The sequence below is a fragment of the Herpailurus yagouaroundi genome, unplaced genomic scaffold, assembly GCF_014898765.1.
Source record: "Herpailurus yagouaroundi ecotype Mexico unplaced genomic scaffold, PumYag 194, whole genome shotgun sequence".
Lineage (NCBI taxonomy): Eukaryota > Metazoa > Chordata > Mammalia > Carnivora > Felidae > Herpailurus > Herpailurus yagouaroundi.
The window spans coordinates 5,910,821-5,925,759 of record NW_024412425.1 but is presented as its reverse complement, the minus strand read 5'-3'; the positions used below and the strand labels follow the sequence as shown (position 1 = coordinate 5,925,759).

The following is a 14,939-nucleotide window of genomic DNA, read 5'->3' as shown; positions in this document are numbered from 1 at the left end:
ACAAAGTCAAAATGTGTTCTTTGATAAGATAAACATAACTGACAAGGGGACCCCAGAAGACAAAAAGATCAGGTCGGGGTACATCATGTGTGACCCAGAGCCCAAGCTGTCAGTGGGAAAGCTGGGGAAGCCTGACATGGCCCAGCACAAAGCACAGGCCTCAGCAGAGAAGCTCCAGCAAGTCTTCAACCCTTTGGATTCTGAGCCCTGCTCCATCTCAGGTCAGGATATTACACACAGGGCATGCTGGCTTGTGACCAGGCAAGGACTCTCCATGGCCCCATTACCAGGGTTTGAAAAACACCTATCTAATGCCGTGGTTGTGCAGTTGGTACCCCCACTGCTGGCTGAGCCCATCGAAGAAGGAGGGACAGAGGAGAGAAGGGAGAAGGGGGCATTAGCAGGCCGGGAGGATTCTAGCTCTCCAAAGCTGTCGGGAATCCTAGCTACACAAATTCAAAGTCACCTGACTAATTCAAAGTCACCTGAAATGCTGTAGAATCAAAGCCCTACTTGTGAAATATCAAAGAGACCTCAGGCAGCCAACATGGTTTGGAGTCAAGAGCAGAGCAGCAAATGACATAAATCAAGACGACAACCCTGGCTCTGCCTCCCATTTCCCCAAATGTCACTTTGACATTAGGAAAAGCAATGGCCTATCTACTCAGCAGGCAAACACAGCAGTAAAATCTCACTTTATAAAATGTACATACGTATGCACACGTGCACCCGTGCACACACAAGCAGCAGAGTGACCCAGCGCACAGGTAACATGGATATAAAGAGACAGGTAAGATGAACACACACACAGACAGGCATGCACTTAGGAAGAGATGCACGTAGACACACACAGATGTGTATGCAACACACACACACACACACACACACACACACACACACACACAAACACAGGCATGTAGACGCACCCAGACTAATACACAAAGATCCACCCCTAAATATACACACATAAACCGACAGATGCACACAAATGCACACTCAGATACAAAAACACTCAAGACAGGGGCACCTGGGTGGTTCAGTCGGTTAAGCGTCTGACTTCGGCTCAGGTCATGATCTCACGGTTTGTGGGTTCGAGCCCCACATTGGGCTCTGTGCTGACAGCTCAGAGACTGGAGTCTGCTTTGGGTTCTGTCTCTCCCTCCCTCTCTGCCCCTCCCCCACTCACACTCTGTGTGTGTGTGTCTCTCTCTCTCAAAAATAAACAGTAAAAAAAAAAAAATTTAAAATAAAAAAAACCCCACAAAAACCAAAAACACTCAAGACACACACAGAAGAGTCCAAAAGACATTCACTGCAGCATTGGTGGGGTTTAACTTGGGGTGATGAAATTTGGGTATTACCTCTGTGTAGTCAGCATTTTCTATGATGAGCATGTATCAACTGAGTAAAAACAACAACAAACCCATCAGTGCCTATGAGGGTGGGGAGCGCGTATCCTAGAAGCAGAGGGTAATTCCCTGATGGGCTCTGCCTGAGGGACGGGTGACAAAGGGTGAGCAGTATGGGCTGTCCCTGTCCCTGTCCCTGTCCTCCTCCCTGCAGTTTCTAACCCAAGGAGGGAGGCGAGGCTTGCCAGAGAACAGGCCCTAGAAGGGCCCCCCACTGCCCACCCTTGCTAGGGGCTGGGGTGGGTTCCTATCTCCTCATGGAGACTCCATGGGCCATAATGAGAAGCCCACACCTCATATTGATACACAAGTTAACAGTAACCACAATGCCAAGTCCCCACGCCACAGACCGGCATTTTGTTGTGATCATCAGGTTTTAATAAAGTCCCTCTATTTCCTGCATTTAAAAATTCACATCTTTGAATATTAATACTCCTACATTAGCAACCCCCAAATTCAGCAATTTCATATTTAACTGCTTATTTAAATGGAATTCATTTGTAACCAATTGTCTTCAAATATGCAAGGCAATTTAAGTAAATGCCAGAAGATAAGAGATATGCTTGTCCCGAATAACCAGCTGATGTGAAATATCGACCATATTTCTCTCTCAGACAATGGCATGACACTGAGCCCTCAGTAACTCACTGCCCTGGCCTAGGGCTCCTGGGCAGTCTGCCTACTTTGAAGGGAACTATTTCATGCCAAGAAGGCACCCCCATGGGCCACTTGGCCCCCACAGATCATCTTCTCCTTCATGGTCAGTCTCTTTCTCTCTCAGGAAAATCTGCTCTAAAATCTACCTCCTCAGATGCTAACAAAGATTTATCACGCCTGCCTCTGCTCCCAGGCTACAGGAACCAACCTCTCCAGGCAGCTGTGGGAGGGAGCCCACGGGGAGACCTCACATCCCCCCACTCCTACACAACCAGCCTCTTCACCTCAGCTCTGGCTCACCCCAGCCACAGAACAGTCCTGGCCATGCCCTCTCCAGGACCCGGCAAGAAGTACCCGACCCCACTCTCCAGAGCCCATGGGGTGTCTGATCCTTCCACATCTTCTGTGGGACTTATCCCTGCACCAGTGTGGCCACACGTGGAGCCGTGGCCTGCGCCAGAGCCCAAACTCAGCACAAAGCCCAGCAGACTCTCCCCACCTGTTCCTGTCATCCCAGAGAGAATAGACACACTTCTCGGTGACCCCAGGGGCTCTAGGCCATCAGGAGGCCCCGGTGCATGTCTACCCTTCCCACCTCACCCTTGTCTTCCTGTTCCCTCTGCTCCTGTTCTCTACCATCACCACCACTGGGAGACCAGACACATTCCCCGACGTGGGTAGCAAGCGGCCTGACCCTGATCTGAGAAGGCTGAGACAGGTCTGAGGTCTCCCAGAACCAAACCCACAGCCCCACCAAGGTCACGGACCCAGAGGCAGCCAGCCCCGGGGAGCCATACTTGGAGAGAAGGTCGCAGGCCAACTGTCCACCTGGACCAGTGCCCAGGGGGTCTGGACTGGGTGGACATGTTGAGGCCACTATTCTACTACAAGCTCCTTCCTCCCCTCAGGCCAAGGGATAAAGATGGCCTGGGATGGCCCATCAGCATAAACCAAGAAGCGAAACCGGAACTTCTGCCACAGCAGGTCAATCAAAAATCCAAGATGCAAGGTGTTTCAGAGAAGTTCAAAAGGGTCAAAACCAAAACCTCCGGGAATAAGGTGCTTTATTATAACCGATGATAGAAGCTGATGGAAAGTAGGACAATAGCAAGATTCACCTTGCTTAGGAAACAGGCTATTATTAGCCCCAGCAAACAGCTGGAGACAAGGCAGGCAGGTGAACGTGGTGGCTGAGCCGCAGCAGCCCTCAAGGACAATGGCAGAAGTCAGGAGGAGGTAGAGTCAAGGCGCTGGCAGCCAGGATGGTGGGAGGCAGGGGTCTGAGCTGCACCCAGAGCCCAGGAATATAGACATGACTTTCTGTACAGAAGCCACTGGCGGGCAGCTGGAGGCAGAGACTGGGGCCCAAGGTCATACCCGTGGCGTGTGGGGTGGGGGCACCTACCACAGGCTCCTCCCCAACAGAACCCCTGAGGGTGGAGCTGCTCAAAGTGTGCCCCAGTGGGATGAGAGGCCCAGAGGGAAGGGAGGGAGTACCACGGGCACGTTGATGTTGGTCAAGATGGGTGAGCAGGGCAGCGGCACGTCCACAGTGCTGGGGGACCGGGGGAGGCTGGGCCCAGGACAGGCCACGGTGGGCTGGGCCCCATACCTCCCCCTCCGGGGCCTGGGGAGAAATGGCAGCTCCACAGCCAGCATTTCAGAGAGCGAGCACGTGGCGTGGCCGTTCTGAGGAAATTCCCAGGAGGACGCAGGGATTTGAGCAATGAGAAGCAAACCTGATACCCGCCCCCGTCCCATTGCTCTGATCATTGGGGGAGTGATACATATTTATGAGCTCATAATCCTTCCTAATCACCCCTATATCACACAGCCGCACAAACTCCCTGTGGCTCAGGCTCATACATAATTATAAGGCACTTCCTCTGTCACCGCCTCAGTCCACCAAAGGACGACAGGACGTGGTGGCAGTGGTGCAGAGTTAGGCTCCAGTGGGGGAGGAGCTAGGAATGGAGGCCCAGGAGCAAGGCTGGGAGCTGTCCACACTCAGCAGCCTGTAGGAACAGGTGCCTCCATTCAAGGGCTCCTCTGCTGCAGCCTGGGGCCCCACAGACGCCCCAGGGCCAGGCACGAGCCGGCCCAGGGACACAGCACAGCTAGCAGGCGGCACTCTCCAGGGGCCTTGGCGTGAAGGGGACAAGGAGGGCAAAGTGCTCTCTCTGGGCCCCACATCTGCCTTCCTGCCCGGAGAGGCCCAGGAGGGGAAGCAGGGATTGAAGACTCGACCTGGAGCTAAATGGGGGAGTAAGGGCAGGTAAGGGGGTCCCTGAGACTGGGGCAGCAGGGGACTCAGTCTGGGAGAGGTTAGCAGCCAAGAATAAGAAGGGGCTGAGAAGAGCAAAGACCACAGAGCTCAGAGCAGGTGTCCAGAGGGAGAGCAGGCCCCCGCCTATGTGTGCTCCCCAAGCCTAGGCAGGTCTGCACTTGCATTATGGAGCTCAACAGAGAAGTTGAAGTGATTTTAGGCAGATTGTTTTCTAAACATTTCCTCAAAATGCCCAACTAACTCCTTAGCCTCTTCCTGTTCACGTACTTTACGTCTAGTTTGTAGACAGGGCAAGGCCTGCTGGCGAGATGTGAGGGGGGCAGGACGGAGACCATTCCGGGGGCCCCAGGACTCACCTGCTGATGCCCTCGAAGGAGGCCTCCCTGCAGACACTGCCGCTGTCGGTGTTGACACCACGCTGCAGAGACAGAGGGAGCGTTAAGGGTAGACTCGTCACACGGGGCCACGGCGCAGGTCCCCACAGCCTGCGTGGGAGTGCCTGCCTCCTCCATCCAGCCTTAGGACTGGGGAAGAACTTAGAGCCCCCACCCCTGCCCGGCAAACACATCCATCCCTTCCTGCCTGTCAGGTAGCTCCCAGCCAACCTCCCCCTCCCCACAAAGGCAGGCAGTTCCTTTCTCTGCTGCAGCTTGAAAAAGGAGGAAGGGGCCACACAAACAGTGTTCCCGGGGCACAGGAGCCTCCTCTATCAGATCACTTTGCCGAAACCAGCTCAGGCTGTGCAGGCACAGATGGGGGCGACAGGACCAGGCTCCACCACCGATCTGCTCTCCCGGGCCGGCCTCATCTCCCTCACACACATACGTGTACACATGCTCCCCACTGACGGGGTCCAAACAGCACTGTCAGATCCAGCCCTCCCGAGATGCAGGTAGGACCCAACTCAGGCATGACGGGCCCTCCCCGGTGACACGAGGAAGCTGCACTACATCCCTCTTCTTTCTCTAACTGTAAGGAGACTCCAGGTGGAAAGCACAGGAGACAGACCAAGGGACTCAGAGAAGAGTGTGCCATCCCCACAGAGACAAGGCCTTCTGACCCACCCTCTGCCCTCAGGAACCGCAGGCCGAGGTTTAATAACGGCCCCCAGAGAAAACACACCAGACTGTCTCTGACCACAACCATCTCACGGAGTCTTCCTTCTTGGCCATCAAAAGAGCAGAGCGGAACAAAGAGAACATGTGAAGGGCTCAAGTAAATAAATAAATAAGCAAGAAGAACCATTTCTGAAGAAGGATCGATTGACAAGGGAGAGAAAGGTCACTTCGGGAGGGAAGAAGGGTTGCACACTCTCCATATCTGAAACTCCCCAAGGCCAAAAAAGCGCAAGACAGCAGGCTTCTTCTCTGAGCCACTCTGCAGCCCCAGTGCCCCCACAGCCCTGTTTAAGGCACCACAGGCCCATCGCGCACCCCAGCCAGCCCCAGGTGGCACCAGGGACCCACCACACACCCTGCCCCACGTGGTACTAAGGACCCACCATGCTCCCCACCCCACCCCACCCCATGTGGTACCAGGGGCCAGCCGTGCACCCCACCCCACCCTCAGGCTGTGGCAGGCCCTCGGCCATTCAGTGTACCCGATTCTAAATTTGATGCCACAAGCCCAGCACCCTTGTGGGCAGATGCCACAGGTGCGTCTTTAAAATCCTATTAACAATGGAGGAGACACAGGGTGGAAGCACATTGATATTCTACATCCACGGACTCCAGGAGCTCAGCCTGACACAAATACATTCTCCGGCTGGGTTTTATTTTAACCCTTAGAGTAGGTATCTCGTCACAGCGGCCTTCTGCCAGAACACAGCACATCCCAGGGACACGGGAGAATCGAGGTCGTGACCCTGGACACGTTCAGCCACCCCGGATGAGAAGGTGTCGCTCTGTGTCACCGATGACCATTCCTCTAGGTTCTCAATCCTCCCCTATGGCTCTGCTGGGACAGGCAGCTCCCCGAAACCCTTCCCCGTGGTGTCCGGTCCCTGGATACCAGCTACTTACCAAAGTGAGGAGCACAGAGGGGCCTTGTGATGTTAGGACACTGGCAATCTGAAAGGTCAGAAAGAAAAATCCACTTTTGAGCAACCGTGAAGACGTTCGATGGAGATGATACACCACCATTACTTAATCATGGCGGCTCACATTTATGGAGCACAGTGTTAAAACGGGCAGTGACGGGGGCGCCTGGGTGGCGCAGTCGGTTAAGCGTCCGACTTCGGCCAGGTCACGATCTCGCGGTCCGTGAGTTCGAGCCCCGCGTTGGGCTCTGGGCTGACGGCTCAGAGCCTGGAGCCTGTTTCCGATTCTGTGACTCCCTCTCTCTCTGCCCCTCCCCCGTTCATGCTCTGTCTCTCTCTGTCCCAAAAATAAATAAACGTTGAAAAAAAAAAAATTAAAAAAAAAAAAAAAAAACGGGCAGTGACGTTGCTGTCCCCATCCTGCCGCTGAGGACGCCGAAGCTCACAGAGGCCAAGGGACTTCTGAAAGCCACGCGGCTATCAACTGGCAGGGATTCAAACCCAAACATGGCACACATTCCCACATGCTGCCCTACCTCCAGGCCCCACACACATCCCAGGCTCCAAACCGCCAGACCTGCCCACACTGCGAGGCCAGCACCTCTGTCCATCTGCCAGTCCCGCCTAAAAGACCTGTTCGTAAGAGCTCTTAGGCACTGATCCCAACAGCCTCCTGTCCCCAGGGCAGACACTTTCCTCCCTGTCCCCTATTCATCTCCTAGACCCTGTCTACCCTCTGTCCCCCATCCTACATCCCTACTCTCCATCCCTGCTCGCCCTTGACCCATGCAGGCCTCTTGCCCCTGCATGTTGGTTGCTTTGCACCCTGACGCCATGAAGGAGCGTGTCCTGCAACCCCGTCTCTCCACGCCTTTGCCTGGGCTCTCACCTCTGCCTGGCGCGCCTCCTCTCCACCTCATCAGTGTGTACTGAGAACCGAGGCCCTCTGGCCCCCCGAGACAGGCTCGCTCATTCTCTCCTCTTCTGCCCCATTCCTTCAGCAAAGCACCTACCACCCTGCATTAGCCATGACATCTGTACCCCAAGAACGCCAACCACCCCAGTGGGAGCACTTTCTCCCTCTCCTGGCCCCCACTCCTCAGTCTGCCCTGCATCTTGGCTACTGTAGCTCCTACTGCATTTGAGCCCCCCCCCCACCCCGCAAACTCCTTCACACCCTGACACAGGGCGAGAGTGAGGAAGATTTGTTTGTGTCTTAAACAGCCTTACTGAGCTACCACTGACATACTCTATAACGCACATATTTAAAGTGCACATTTTGATAAGTTTTGACATATGTATATCTATACATGATTTTTTAATACTGAAAGGCTCCCAGAGAAAACCTGGAATATACTGAAAAGTATAAGAAGATAAAATACACCTACAATCCCATCCCCAGAGACTTTTTTTTTTTTTTTTTTTACCTCTGCACATAAAAACAGAGATCTGTAATGACATTTGGATCATAAGGAGTTACACACTTCACTTATTTCCTGAGATTAAGTACTCTTCAGCCACGTGACTCCCACCAGTCACTACGGCCGGGGATGGTAAACAGCCAATGAGCCCCTGATCACGGCCTGCGCCAGTCCTCCAGACATCATCTCATTTTGCCACCCGTGAAGCTGGTGCTACAAATGTCCAGATTTCACATATGAGAAAGACTATGGGTTCGCTCATTTGTTGAGGTTCACAGTTAAAAAAGAGCAAGCCTCGGAGCTGAACATACGGCTGCATGGCCCTCTCTCAATAGATATGGTACACGATTTACTTACTCATTCCTCCACTGGACACTTAAGTAATTTCTCATGGTTAACCAGTATAAGTAATGCCTGAGGAACATTCTTCTACATGTGTTTATTTCCCTTAACATAAATTCCTTCAAAAATTTATTTCCTTAAAAACAAAATTAGACCCAGTGAGACTGCTAGGTGAAACGCCATATACGTTGACCTTTTTGATGCCACTGGCCAGGTTACTCTCCACATGTGCACCAACCATCTTCCCACCATGGTGCACAAGGCTCCCTCCCCACCCGGACCCTCCCCTCTGACTCGGAACCGCTCTGAACACTGAATCGCCCACCTCTGTGCTGCACAAACCAACGGCTTGGCTGAATCCCCGCCACTCCCGCAGGCCCTCCTGGAGGAGTGGGGGGCGGGGGGGGGGAACTCATTAAAAGAACAAGAGCTGTGCATGTCAGGCCCCTGGGTGTGTTGTCACGTCGATGTGAAGGGTCTACATTCATCAGCACGGAATGATTCCGTCAGTTACGGCAGCAGCACTGGAGAACAAGCAGGCACTTGGGGATTGTATGTGCTACTGTCCTTGGGAGAGGGGAGCCACATAACAAATGTGTGGTCTGACGGTTTTTCTCTCGGCAACGGCTCAGGACGTGCCGGTTAGGAATAATGCAGAAAGCAGTCCTCTCTGCACTGCCTGATGCGCAGGCGGGTCGAGCCCCGACACCGAGCAGGCTGGGCGTCTGCTACTTCTGGCAGGGCAGCGTCTTTCATCGATCACGGCTGCTTGAGCGGGCCCTGGTTACCTTTGCGGTTGCAAAACCTCCCCCAGCCTGGCAGCTCCACCCACCCTTCCCCACGGACACCCATTAGCAGTACATTCTCATCAGCAGACCCTGATTCCAGGCCTGGCGATGAAGGAGACGGGACGCGCCTGTGTGTCGCCAGCTCAAAATGCAGCTCCAGCACACGGGACGGCATGGCTCTGACAGCACAGGGCCTCATTTCCACGGAGCGGTGGTCACTGGGGACCCATCAGCTCTCACAAACCAGTGCCATTAAATGGCCCTGACTTGCTTCGTACCACGGCCAGCATCGATTTCCTGGGCAGCCGGGCCTCTCTGGCAGGTCGAGGTAGATGGCACACACAGAATTTCGCAGGGCCTTGTGCACAGGGACCCTCCCCACCTTGGGGACAATCAGAGGCTTCCCGAGGACATCTCATGCGCCTTCATGCCCAGGGTCCCAACCAGGCCTGAAGGCTACTCTTCATGGGTGATGATCCAGAGAAAGGGGCAGGACAGTCCTTAAATGGTGCTGGTAAGAAAGCTTGCGCTGCTCTAGGGAGCTGGACCTTGCAAGCATCTGAGCTTTTAAAAATGAACTCTTTTCCATGGCAGTCAAAAACAGGGGTGCAACTTGGTGGCTGGGAATGCATTTAAAAACATGAACTTGTTTCAAAAATTTAAGTATAAGGAAAGATCACAAACCACATGGATTTGCAGCCACTCCTGACAAAATGAAGTTTCCAGCAACTCTGGACCAGCAGTCCAGATGTAGCAGCCATCCCCACAGGGCCCCCCACACCCCTGCCCTCAGACCCCGCCATTCCCTGATGCCTCTCCACACCGAGGCCGAGAGGCAGGCAGCATCTGTCTCTGTGCCACCACAATGGTATCTCTTTCATCCATCCGGCCTGCATCTGAGCCAGTGACGCTGGCACCTCCCAACATGTGCCCGGCACCACAAAGGAGAGCAAGCGCACGAAACGTGCCCTCCACCCTGCAGCTGCCCTCCCATGAGGAATGCCAGCCTCTGCACCGCACTTGAGTGAGATGTCTTGAAGCACCTGCCAAGGTTCTCCTGAGCACCCCGTTCTCAGGGAGGCACCAGTTGCTCTACCTTCCTAATAATTCACATCAGGTTGTCTATGGGGATGAAAGGAACCAGGCAGCCATGTTTCCTATATCAGACGCCTGCATTTTATACATGACGTCAAGTGACCAGCCACAGCCTGGGGTGCGGGCCTTCCTGCCTTCTTTCAGAAAAGACAAGTGAGCTGCTTCCCATCTGTGATTTGTCACAAATAACCAAGACTGCCCAAAGCCAGTTGGGGCTCGGCACCATAGAAGTGGCCTGAGGAGTCCTTTCCTGATCCAAGGGGCTTCCTGTCACCGTCTATGATGGAGCAGGTCCCAAGCACCTCAAGGGCCCCCCAGCACAGGTGTCTTAATCCAGTAGTCCATATTGTCAGGCTCCATTTCGAGCCACAGAAAATCGAAGTCACTTGGGAGTCTATGTCATCCCCTTTGTCTGATCGGGCAAATACAGAAGTGGAGGGTCTCTGGGGTCCAAAGGTCCTGGGGTTGCCCCCTAACTCTGCTGCTTCCCCGGCTAAGGGCCCACGGTTAGGGCCTTTCACCTTGGCCTTGGCTTCCTCTGCAATGGGGCAGGGGCTGTGGCCTGCATGGGATAGGGCACAAGGGATGTTGCTGGAATCAGCAGGTGCCACCCCAGAGTGAAGCATTTGACGAGCTGTTAACAGTGAGCCTCGTGTCCAGTAAGAACCACAGTGGCAACAGTGATGAGAGTACTGATTAACGATGACAGCAGCGATGATGGGACACAGAAAAAGCTCCTGGACCTGAGATCCTGTCCTCTGAACTCCTCTGAAGACCTCATTTAATATTCTGCTTTGTACATACAGACTCAGAGAGAGCTGCTCTCTGGGGCTGTAATTCTACACTATCACTACCGGCTCTCCCGTCCCGCCACTCCAGACTCTGTTTCACTGCATTTGGAGGCCAGTTCTACTCTTCTCCCCCCAGATCACAGTACAAACGGAGTTGAGTTTCCCCCAGCCATAAAAGCAAAAATGTCAGAATGCAGCTGGGGAGGCTGCAGTGAAGAGATGCTCTGACTTGGTGAGTCCCAGGCTGCCCCCTCCAAATTTCTGGAAAGGTCAAGGTCCCCAAGGACGATAATGTTAAAATGCAGTTTATAGAGGCAGGAAGGATGCACTTGCCAAGGAGAGGGTCAGGAACAAAATGGGAACGAAGGATGAGCGGGTCCCTCGCTCCCTGATACTTAGAGATGCAAGGTAAGTAGCAAATGACCTCATTAGGAGCACGTGAGTAAATGTTCAGGCTATTTGAGATCCTATACCCAAAGAAATCAATACAACAGGTCACAAGTGTATTAACCGACTCTTTAGATGCTATGAGTTGCCCCCCAGTAACTCAGTATTGAAATCCAAGGACAAAACTAAAGATCAAAAGCCACCCTCTCTCCACAACCCAACCAGGCAGAAGGTGCTGCAGAAACAGGTGCCCGTGGCCCTGGGCATATGGGTGCAAGCCGCACTCCTTCACCAAGGCCCCCCTGACCAGGCACCGAGGGCCACAGTCACCCTCTGCACCAGACCGTGTCCTGGCTACGGAGTTCAGCCCTGGGTCCCAGCAAGCTCTGATGCCCACACACCCCTGGAACATTTACTCAAGCTGGCTGGCTGGCTCCTCTGCTGCTTCCACATGACCCCCAGCACTTAATGTATGTCCACGTGCCACCTTGGTCTGGGGAAATTGGCATGCGAGGGCCCCATCCCGCCAATCCTGCCAGGCTGGCGGTAGGCCTGGAGCAGCAGGCACTGACGTGCTTGGGGCACGGGGCCTGCAATACAGGCCTCCCTGTGTACCTGGAAGTGGCTACAGTGTTGGAGGCCTTGGTCCCCCAAGGAGACCATGGGGGCGCACGGCTGTGCGCTCACCTCTGCCCCAGTCCTGCCCCATCAGCAATGAAAGTCAGGGGCAGCCCCTTGTGACTGTCTGGATTCGGGACAGATGCAGAGTCCCAGAAGGACAGTCATTCACCTACCCAGGCCACATGACACCCCTGGGCACCCACGTTGGGAAGTAGATTAAATCCGGGGGCCTCCAACTGCACCCCACCCACAGGTCTCTCAAAGTCTGGGGTTTTTCTGACAGCAGCATCTGCAGCCGGCAATGGTCTGTGGGGGAGCACCTCCCCACACGTGAAGGCCCGGGCTGAGCCCGAGGGGCCCTTAGATCAGACCTCCCAGAGCTGTCCTCCCACTGGGAAGCTCAGCAGCCACAACCCAGGTACAGAGGCCTCCAGCTGCCGAGTCAGGGCACCGCCCAGGCACCTCCCCTTCAGGGAGGTCTGAGGTACACACTTCCCATCTGCTCTCTGCAAACGTGGGCACTGCCGAGGTGGCTGGCAGCTGGGCGGTGGCATCCCACAACACACAGCCAGGCTATGGCAGCGAGAGGAAGGGGATGCCGGAACGGAGGGGTGACGGAAGCCCTGACCTGCACAGAGAGGAGCCGGCTGCTACTGACCTCATCTGCATACTGGACGTCATCCACGGCATACTTCTCCTTGAAGTACTCCTTGGAGTGGATCCTCAAAGGGAAGCACAAAGAACACCAGGGTCAGGGTTTGGCCACACTCGGCACGGGCTGCGTTCCCGCTCTCAAGCCCAGACCATAAAGCCCCGGGGCCCATTCCCGCCCCGACACAGAGCAGGCACAGACTCAGATGGCAAGGGGCACTGGGCCACAGATTTAATGCTGAACCGTCTGCCTCTCCTGACCTCCCCAGCTGACCTCCACTCGTCCTTGGAGCCTGTGACCCTGGCCGCCCGCAGCAAGCATCTGCAGACCAAACTTCACCCTCCACCACCAGCAAGAGCCCACCAGGCAGCCAGCCAGTATACCCTTTGGGGCATGACATAAGCTGCCTCCCAGGAGCTGCCCCCCACGGAGCCTCTTTAAAGGAAAGTTTTAAAATTAACATTTTAAAGAAGTCAATATCAGTATTACTCATTGTGATGAGAACATTCAAGCTTACTCATCATCTCTGAAAAACCAGCCATGAGAAGACAGGCAAAGGAAGGAGGAGGTTGGGCCATCTCCCGGAGGGCTCCCAGTCATGGTCATGGTCACGGTCAATGGTCCAGCCAGCACCCTCCCATCCCCCCGCCTCCCGGCAGGTGGGTGAGTTGATGTCACTGCTGGTGACAGAACTCACATGAAGTGGAGCACTAGCCACACGAGGGGAGGGTGTCACAAGCCAAATCTATTGACGCACACATGCCATCCTGCGCCATCCCACGCCTGGGCACCACATCAGCACAGGGGATATACCCCCCAGCCTGCCTGTGATCACATGGTATTCTAGTCATCGAGTGTTAGATCCGAAAGCGGCCTCGGGAGAAAACAGCAGATGGTTTTCAGACTGTGCTTCCTGGACTCGCAAGGGTGAGCAGATGACAGGGGGGTGAGGGTGCCAAGGGCAGTGTGCCTGGGGACGCCCAGAGGGGGCAGGGGAGGGAGCACACTTCCAGACTTGGAGATGGCCACCTCCAAGAGCAAGCTCCATGTGCCTTTAAGACATCAGTGACCAGGGTCACTGCCCGGGAAACAGAAGCCCACTACCCTCCCTGAGCCCTGCACGGCTTCCCTCTCCACTCAAGCATGCGCCAGACAGATCATGGCCATGAAGCAGAGAGCATGGACCTGGGGGGCAGATGGGTGGGCCTCAGGGATCAGCAAGGAGCTCACAGCCACACACGGCGAGCAGGGCTGAAGAGATGACAGTCTCACTGCAGCGAGCCGCTCGGTGCCCCAGAACGCTCTTTGCTTTATCTCTCTTTTGGCTTCTCTGAAGTGGGCACTGGGTGTCAAGCTCTTGCTGTTAATTAAATTTGCACAATCCAGTCACATTAGCTTCCACGCCTGAGTCAGGACTCGAACGTCAAATGGCCAAAGTCTGGCACCACCAGCAGTACCACCTGAAGGAGCTACGGGGCAGGAACAGATGACAGGCACCTGGATGCGGGAGGCCCCGGTTCTCTGCTTACTGCGGACAGCTCACTGACCCTCGGCTACTAAGCGGTGACACTCTCAGCCATGCGCAAAAGCACATGCCAGAAGGGAGGGGTGGGGCCATCAGCGTCATCACCACGTCCACTCTCGACTGCACCAGCTTCAGTCTCAGCTCCAGGACAGATGCCCTGCATCCTTGGCAGGTCCCCTGTCCACCTCTGGTCCCCAGCCACTTCATCGCTTGCAGCTGTGGCAGGCACCCAACGCCAACTCCCAGCAGATTTGGGAAGTGCAAAGGGCCTGCTTTCAGGGGATGCTCCCTACAGGTGGGCATCTCAGCCATTACCCCAGGGAATGTGTGCCTGCCTGCCTGCCCTGCCTGGGAGTCTCGGTGGTCAGGCTTCAGCACAGACCTAGACTGGAGACCTGAGAACATCTCCACACACTCAGCCTGAGGTCAAGGTCTTCGCGATACGGAACCAGGGGAGATGGGAGGAGGAGGCGTAATGGCGAGGCAAACACGAGGTAGCTGTGACCTGTGGGTGGCCCCAGGGCTGTGCGCTCACCTGTCCACCCCTCACCTACCAGCCATAAGCTGCTCTACTTGCCACAGGGGCCGAGGAGCAGCCAGGGCCAGCCAGCCCACACAAGAGCCTGCTGCCGCCACCCTGATTATCCGGGAGGAAGGCAGGGCAGGAGTCAGTCCCACCACGTGCCCCTCGCCCTCCTCAAAGAAGTCGAATGACACAGTTCTGAGCACCCACTGGGCCTCAAGGGTCAAAACCACTGACTAGCCACAGGCCTGGTTCGTAACAGGAACGATCACTTCACAGATACAATGTGAAAAGCATCTTTTCTGGCACTTCGCCTGCCATTCTTTCCTAAAGGGCACAGATAATTAAGTTTGAATACTACTTGTTTTTCATGTTTTGAGGCTAATTATAGTAAAAATAATTT

The 14,939-nt window shown here is 54.8% G+C and overlaps 1 protein-coding gene across 2 annotated transcripts in view; it reads right to left on the bottom strand.

Annotated features, from left to right (window-relative positions):
• The window catches only part of PEPD (peptidase D), a 111,067-nt gene that overhangs the window by 79,716 nt on the left and 16,412 nt on the right, over positions 1-14,939 (bottom strand). For both annotated transcript variants that reach the window (XM_040446214.1, XM_040446213.1), the window contains exons 4-6: positions 12,495-12,558; positions 6,375-6,422; positions 4,710-4,771 (exon numbers count right to left, since the gene is read on the bottom strand). In XM_040446214.1, the coding sequence (XP_040302148.1) occupies positions 4,710-4,771; positions 6,375-6,422; positions 12,495-12,558 (174 nt within the window). The remainder of the gene's footprint in view (positions 1-4,709; positions 4,772-6,374; positions 6,423-12,494; positions 12,559-14,939) is intronic.